Source organism: Sinocyclocheilus grahami, unplaced genomic scaffold, assembly GCF_001515645.1.
Source record: "Sinocyclocheilus grahami isolate Dianchi unplaced genomic scaffold, SAMN03320097.WGS_v1.1 scaffold2355.1, whole genome shotgun sequence".
NCBI classification, from domain to species: domain Eukaryota; kingdom Metazoa; phylum Chordata; class Actinopteri; order Cypriniformes; family Cyprinidae; genus Sinocyclocheilus; species Sinocyclocheilus grahami.
The window spans coordinates 22,089-29,762 of NW_015507534.1; the positions used below are offsets into that span (position 1 = coordinate 22,089).

Sequence of the window (7,674 nt, forward strand, 5' to 3'; positions counted from 1 at the left end):
AAAAGGTTTGACATTAAAATGAGTTTCCGTGTAGATTATCTAGCCATACACGGGCACAGTTGCTCCACTGATAAATTTGAGCAGCTCTAGAAAGTCCTGATGAAGCTGCGGTCATAAGAGTTCGGCAAAACCTGAATATACTGACAGCTGAAGAAACATCCAGGTAGAAAGTTAATAGAGTAATACTTTAGCAACAGCGTGATAAAGCTCCAGACCGGGTGCAAAACGTTAAATGTCTGTCAGGTAGGTGCATATGTACAGGTAAGGCACGTCTTTGGAATAATTCCAGTCAGGAACGCTCTCTGGATCAGGACGAACCGTCTTTGATAACGGGTGTTATTGGTTGTTTGGCTCCTGGTCTCACGGTGAACGTCATTCCAAACTGCTGTTTGGCTGATGATCCGTTACTGAAAGATAAAGAAGAGTCTCATTATTCGTAAGTAAACGCTTTAAATACCAAGTTATAAAAGCATAAAGTACTAGAACCTCAAATAACTGCATTTTGATTCCACTTTAACCAGTAATTCCTCAATATTACGTATTGCATGTTGTGTTTAAGCTTCTAAATATATCAACTTAAGCAGTTTCATATGCATTGTAAATCATAAATGTCATGGAAACAGCTGTTGAGTGTTGTTTCAGTCTATTTATCTTCCTGATGATTCATCTCAGCTATGTGCTATGAGGGAAGCATTGCCTGTGATCACAGTCATGCGTAATTGTGTGCATTATTCCAAAGAAAAAAACGTTACGTAATCTTTCTGTACATAATCTGACGTCATCAAGTCTCTTATGGAATCTTGTTTCCACCTCAAAGTAAAAACGAAATAAAAAGGTAGTTGCCACTTTATTTCTTGTAATTGCATCTTAATGTCTCCCAATTGTAACTTTATACAATGTGGATCTTTTCCTTTCCCCGTTGATAAAGCCCTGCCTGACATTTTTCCTCGATTAATGTCACGTTTCACTTGAAAAATGCACATTACAGAAGTAAAACGGATTGTGAATGCCATTTCATGTTGACTTTAACCATGTGTTTACTTTAAGTTTACCTGTTCTGGGATTTAGCCGAAGTGGACAAATTTTGAGCTTTTTTGGCCGCTTTGCTTTCCAGCTCCTTCATGTCCACTCCACGAGTTTGCGTCGGCAGGATGGCACTCCGATTTGTCATAGGATTGTATGTGGTAAGGGGCGACGTGGCCTCGTCATCAGACAGTGGAGAGTTCCAGTCATCTCCGTTGGTCTCCACCTCTTTGACAGCCGAGAACTTGGGGTCCATCTCTAGCATCTTCTTCTGCAGGATACTGAGAAGTGTCGCCTGGCTAGCGGAGACGGATGGAGCCACTTGTGAAGGGGGTTGAGTGGATTTCATTTGAACAGGTGGTTTGGATTGGAGCTGGATATTTGGGGGAGGTCCTGGGGCCTTGGGAGGACAGCTGGGTGGTTTATGTTTGGGCGAAGTGAGGGGCCCATTGGTGACAGGAGGAGGGGTCGGAGGTTGGGAGGGTTTGGCAGGTGGACCATTTATGATTGGAGTAGGTAAGGATTTAGAAGGTGGAGGGGCAGGTTTTACAGGGGTAGCAGGAGCGGGGTGACTTGGAGGGGGGCAGCTGATAATAGGAGCAGGTAAGAAGGTTTTAGCAGGTGGAGGGGCACTTTTCACAGGGGGAGCAGGAGCGGGGTGACTTGGTGGGGGAACTGGAGGTTCCTCCTCAGTGTCCGAGTTGGCAAATTCAGGAGGCGGTGGAATGAAGACCAAGTCTTCTCCAACTTCCACATCTCTAACAGGGACACCCAGTCCACTAACAGAGCTATTCATGGGGCTTCGTAGAGGGGTTGAGCTTAGCTCTGGCTTTGAGTAGGACATATCTGGAAGGTTAACTTTGGTTGATGGTGAGGTGATTGGTTGTGTGTTTGTGGTCGACTTTAATTGTGCATTGGGACTGTCTGGTGTTGGGTTTCGAGAAATGACGGTGAAGGAGTTTGGTTTTTCTTCACTAGGTTGGATCACAGAACTGACTGGCTCTGTTGAGTTACTGTTCTTTTGGGACAGAGCAGTTCTCTGCTTTTCTCTTTCCTTTGCAGCCATCAGCAAGGCCAAAGGTGAAGTTGTGGTCTCTTTCTTTACTGAGCCGTCTGCGCCCCGTGTGTTGAGACGTCGGTGGTTCAAGATAGGGCTGTACTTGCGAGGCCTGCCAGGGGACGCAACTGGGGTCACCACCTGCCTAACATCAGGTATACTTTTCTCTATTTTGGGCGAGACTTTAATTGGTGCTGGTACCTCAGTGGGGATGTTTTGTGCCAGTACAGGCTCAGGATTTATTTTGGGCTCTACCTTGGCTGGTTCACTTGGAACTTGTGCCATGTCTGTCTGGTCATCCTGTTGATGAGTGGCGGAGCTGTTCCGACGGGCTGGTTTGGTTGGTGGCACCCCTGGTTGGAAAGATCCAGGATTTTTCCCACTGTTCCCATCGACAACACCAACCGTGTTTCCAGCAGTATCTTCCAGCAGCAGAATGGACTGGACTTTTTTTTCCCCTTCTGTCTGTCCGCCAAGTAGTGTGCTCTTCTGCACGCTGTAGAGTTTGGCTGTGTTCTGGGGGTTGAAGCTAGATGGTGTTGGGTTGGAAGCAACGGGTGGCACAGGGGTTTGGGACAGGATGTCCAGATTAGGTATGGAGGACATTCGGACCGGTTTTGGAGGTGCTGTTTTCTGAGCTTTTGCAAGAACAGGTGATCCTTTCACCGGGGGTGGTGGTGGGGTGAACTTGGGGCATTCTGGGATATCTTGAACACCAAGGCTAGAGAGAGAACCTCTGAAGCTGTAAGTTTCCGATGGTGGTTTTGGAGGACGCATTGGAGGAGGTTTGAGGGAGGTCAAGTCTAAATCTGCACTGTAATCGGAACTGGTAAGTGATGGAGGCTTTGGGGGCGTCTTTGGAGGGGGATGCAGACTTGTACGGTCTAAAGAAGGGTCCATTTCGCCAGAGAACTGTGGTGAGGGAGGGATGAATGATGGAGGCGGCAGGGCTGAAAAAGGAGGAGGAGGTGGAGGGGCGGAGCCAGGCGGAGGCGGTATAAGTATTTCCCCCTGGAGGAGGTCAGGGACGGAAAGCATCCTTCCATTTGGTAGGTTTGTGGTGCTTCCTACAATAAGACAACATGAAAATCAACTACAGGTTCATTAAAACACCTCAGCATGTTGAAAACATTATTTACTGGCTCCCATATTTATTTAGTGTTCCTTGATCAAAGACAAGAAGTTAACTATTCCCAGCCAGTTCTGTGTTGTGAACTCACCTGTACCATTTATCTTGGGCTTGTTGAATGGCGGAAGAACTGGTACCTTGGGTGTTGGAACTGCAAAGCCTTGCACACTCTCAGATGACTAGGATTTAAAGAGAAGCATTTGACAGCAATCAGCGACTGTTAGAAGGTAAGGGAGTCTACAGCAAAAACACACCTTGTATTGTAGAAGCCACTGAGTCACAGTTTGAATTTCTAGGCACTAAACCAACCAGTTTCCCTGAACTATTCAGAGAGCTTATGACGTTCAAGGATATGGATCCTTTCTCTTGACTCTCGACTCGTCTTTATTTCTCTGAGACATGCTTAAACTGTTGAGAAACTGCAGGACCCATCCCGATTTCATACTCACACGTGGGATGAATAGGGTGAGATAATGTTCCAGATGTGTGTCTGTGAATCAGGTTTTTGGACACTCCTCACCAACACCCCATAATGTGAATGATTGTTATGAGACATTATGGGAATTTTCCAGGAGTATTCATGTTGCTAAAACAAATGCACCGAATGTCATTTCTTTACAAAACAGAGCATAGCCTTTGTCTGATAAGAGTCATATTCAGAAATAGTTTTGATAGTCTTTCCTTATACACAACTTAAGTTGGATTTAGCTTGTCTTTCATTCTTGTCTTTTCAGTTCTCCGACATGCAAAAGGGGACACACTCCTTAAACATGTGTTTGTGTTTCAGGTTTTGCTGAAGGTCTTTTATGGGATCATCTCTCCAGAAAAAAACACAACCTGACCAAACCTTCAGGTGTGGATCTCCTCCGAAGGAAAAAAGACTCTACAGGGGGATTCTTAATCTCTAAAGTGGGATTGGGAAACGTCCTCAAGCCGGGATTCGAACTCGGGACGCCCATAACGCAATGGCGCTATATGTCGGCACACTTGCTGACTAGTAACATAATGAAAGTTGTGTTTTATGATTAGTGGTGCAGTTTACATTTTACAGTCTACATTTACACGTTTGATAGATGCTTTTATCCAAAACGACTTGCATGAGAATGGGAGTGGTGTTTGCTCATGCAAAAGTACCTGCTGTGGTTGCTTAGTGGTCAAAAGAACCCATGTAGAGTTTGTTTTTCACTTGTTTGATTGTCCAGAAGGTGAAAATCAAGCATCTACAACCCTAAAAGTTAATACTAACCCCAAGTATGAGCCATAATAATAGAAGCACTTAGCAAATGCCACGGGATGTGCCTGATCTCTTCTGTACACAAACAAAACGTGTGTATTCAAAACAGCACCTGCCAGTTTGGATAACTCAGCCGGCATAAACCCGCATCTGCACACAGTCTAATTTCAGCACGGAAGAATTGCAGGAACATCTGAATCATCAGGATCCTGATCTCATGAGGTGAACGAGTGAGTCGCTCGAGTCCGAACACACTCAGACTGTCAATTACTGGCACACCGTATGATTGTGTTTGCTGTGATGTGGGCATCACCAGGGTGATACAAACACAAAACTGATGGTGTGTGTGCTCACTTTGTTCTGTCAGCGTGAAAGTGTGTTTACATGCTGAGGGTGTGTTTGTCCTGAAGCTAAAGGTGTGCCTTTAGCAATGTGTGCACAGGACGATTTCGGCACATTTCTCAAGACTTCTATTATCAACGAAACAATTAAATGCAAAACGTACAAGGGCGACACACCAAAACACATTCAGATTGTGTGTCGTAATTGATATATACCAGCAGTATATTTGATTACCATTTTCATATACCATGTTATTTACATATTTACCATAGTACATTTCCCAAAAAAAATGGCACTACTACTAGGCCTACATGTACAAAAACAACATAATACCATGGTGCAAAAATACAGTATTACTATGGTACATGTCATAAAAACATGGTAATACTATATATTTTTTGGTGACCTCAACATTAAAAACTTGTTTGCAAAAAAGTACTGTAGTACAAGTGATCATTTACAAAAGCGTACCATGGTTTTACCATATCTTTTGGACATGTGTTATGGTTTTAACCTGTTTTTTGGACATGCACTATGGTCTTAGTCTGTTTTTTAGACATGTACCATGGTTTCAGCCTGTTTATTTGGACATTTGCAATGGTAAAAGCATTATTGTATATGTATTTTGGAAGTTGGAGCTTGTGGTATTATCATAGAACATGTCTAAAAACCATGGTAATACAATGGTAAGTGACCCAAGCAATACAAAAATGTTTTTAAGGAAAAAGTTCCATGGTGGTATTATGGTTCAGTGATAATTGATAAAAGTGAACCATGGTTTTACAATGTTTTTGGCTTGTTTTCAGACATTTACCATGTTTTTCAGACACGTACCATGGTTTTAGTCTGTTTTTGGACATTTAGAATGTTAAAACCATTATTGTATTGCGTATATATATACCTTATGATACCATAGTACATGTCCAAAACAACTACTATGGTATACTTTTTGTAAGTGACCTTGTTGAATACTATTTTATATTGAATCCACTTCACTACTAAGTTGGAGATCATCTCACGAGTGAAGTCTGGTCATGTGTTAGGCATGATTTGGGACGTACCGTGAAGTGTTTGACAGTCGGACGTGAGCGCACTTTAGCGGTTCCAGACTCGGGGATGGCAGCTGAGTCCAAAACCAGCTCCACTTGATCTGAAAAACAGAGACCTAGTTAACATGGTTTAACTAGCAGCCCGTGTTGTTTAAAGTCACTGCTCAAGACCATGTGACCACCAAAACCACAAAACAAGTCATTCAGGATTCGAACCCGAGACCTTTGTGCTCCAGGTATATGATCGGTCTACAGTCTCATAACCTGTGTTTGGTAATCTGTGTTTGCTCATTAACAACTGTAAACGTGTTAATGATGTGATTACCAGAGATTCTGCAGCCCTCATTGTCGTCAATCATTACAAACAGGGAGTTTGACCTGAATTATGACAGAAGACGTCAGTGTTTTTAAACGATCTGATCTTCCGGCACAATCAAATGTCGAACGAAGAATAAAAATGCATGCATTAGTTTGTGCTTTGAGACGGAGTTTCATAAAAATGAAAGTGTGTTTCACATGTTAATGACAAAATATTAGCAATACTACGGTACTTTGAGATATACCTTATTCGTGTACAGTGGTATTTACATGACTACCGTGGTACATGTCCCAAAATACAATTGTAGTACCATTTTTGTAACCAAAATATGGTATTACCATTGTTTTACATACACGGAACCACTGTGGTGCCATGGTAAAAGTAAAAAAACATTCTACAGCGGTACATGTCCAAAATACAATGGTAGTACCATGTTTGTAAGTGTAAAAACATCATTCCTGTATATCCAAAACCACTCTAGTATTATGGTACAAGTCAAAAAACTTGCCACTACAGTGGTACATGTTGAAAATGCAATGGTAGTACCCTTTTTGTAACCAAAATAGGGTATTGCCATTGTTTTACATACACAGAACCACTGTGGTACCATGGTAAAAGTCCAAAAACATTCTACAGCGGTACATGTCCAAAATACAATGGTAGTACCATGTGTGTAAGTGTAAAAACATGGTGTACATATCCTAAAACCAATTATCAATTTACGTGTCCAAAAACAAACATGGTACTATCATGGAATATGTCCAAAAACATGGTACTATCATGGTATATGTCCAAAAACATGGTACTATCATGGTATATGTCCAAAAACATGGTGCCATAATGGAATATGTCCAAAAACATGGTACTATCATGGTATATGTCCAAAAACATAGGTACTATCATGGTATATGTCCAAAAACATGGTGCCATAATGGTTTATGTCCAAAGAAACACGGCATTATCATGACATATGTCCAAAAAACATAGTCCTAGAAGTGTAATCGGACATGTATCTGTCGGGTCACGGACCTCCGGATCAAAAACAGAGGTATTTGTTTACGGTTTTGAGGTTATTCTGTCAGAAAATAAATACGGTTTTGCTACTCACTTATTTTCAAACACAAACGAATCCGGAGTCTGTTTTAAAGGTTATTGGTGTCTTTAAGAAAGCGTTTCGCGACAGGTGCAAAGGTCTGTAGCGAAGAACACGTAAATAAACTGCTATCATATCTATTTAAACTCTACACGAGCCGGATCTCTTACCCAGCTCCTTGAACTCCACATTGGTGCCGAATAGAGACTGATTCTTCCGACCCAGGAAATTGAGCGGTCCTTTCTTCATGATTGTATCCGCGGTGATTTAAATCAGCGTGATTTCATGATTTTTAGAGTTTTAGCGGCAGCTGAGTGTGAGCTCGAGTCTGTCACTGATTCAGAGAAACACTGAGGAGGAGAAAATGGCCCCGCACCCGAACCGCCACGTGACCCCGCCCACTCGAAGACAGGTGAGCACACACACAC

At 42.5% G+C, this 7,674-nt stretch overlaps 1 protein-coding gene across 1 annotated transcript; it reads right to left on the bottom strand.

Moving 5' to 3' along the window:
* Positions 1-226: 226 nt before the first annotated feature.
* Positions 227-7,635, bottom strand: LOC107574827 (extensin). The gene is made up of 5 exons (XM_016261263.1): positions 7,417-7,635; positions 5,847-5,935; positions 3,301-3,388; positions 1,053-3,147; positions 227-407 (listed from the first exon to the last, which is right to left on the bottom strand). The coding sequence occupies exons 1-5, from the start codon at positions 7,493-7,495 to the stop codon at positions 308-310; spliced, it is 2,451 nt and encodes an 816-aa protein (XP_016116749.1). The 5' UTR covers positions 7,496-7,635; the 3' UTR covers positions 227-307.
* Between the last annotated feature and the right edge of the window lie 39 nt (positions 7,636-7,674).

Bases quoted from the DNA above. Each gene is read 5' to 3' on its own strand.
- LOC107574827 (XM_016261263.1), bottom strand. From the start codon at position 7,495: ATGAAGAAAGGACCGCTCAATTTCCTGGGTCGGAAGAATCAGTCTCTA. The intron at 3,148-3,300 runs GTGAGTTCACAA...GTCTTATTGTAG, and splicing joins GCCCAAGATAAATGGTACAG to GAAGCACCACAAACCTACCA. The intron at 408-1,052 runs GTAAACTTAAAG...TTTATCTTTCAG, and splicing joins TCGGCTAAATCCCAGAACAG to TAACGGATCATCAGCCAAAC.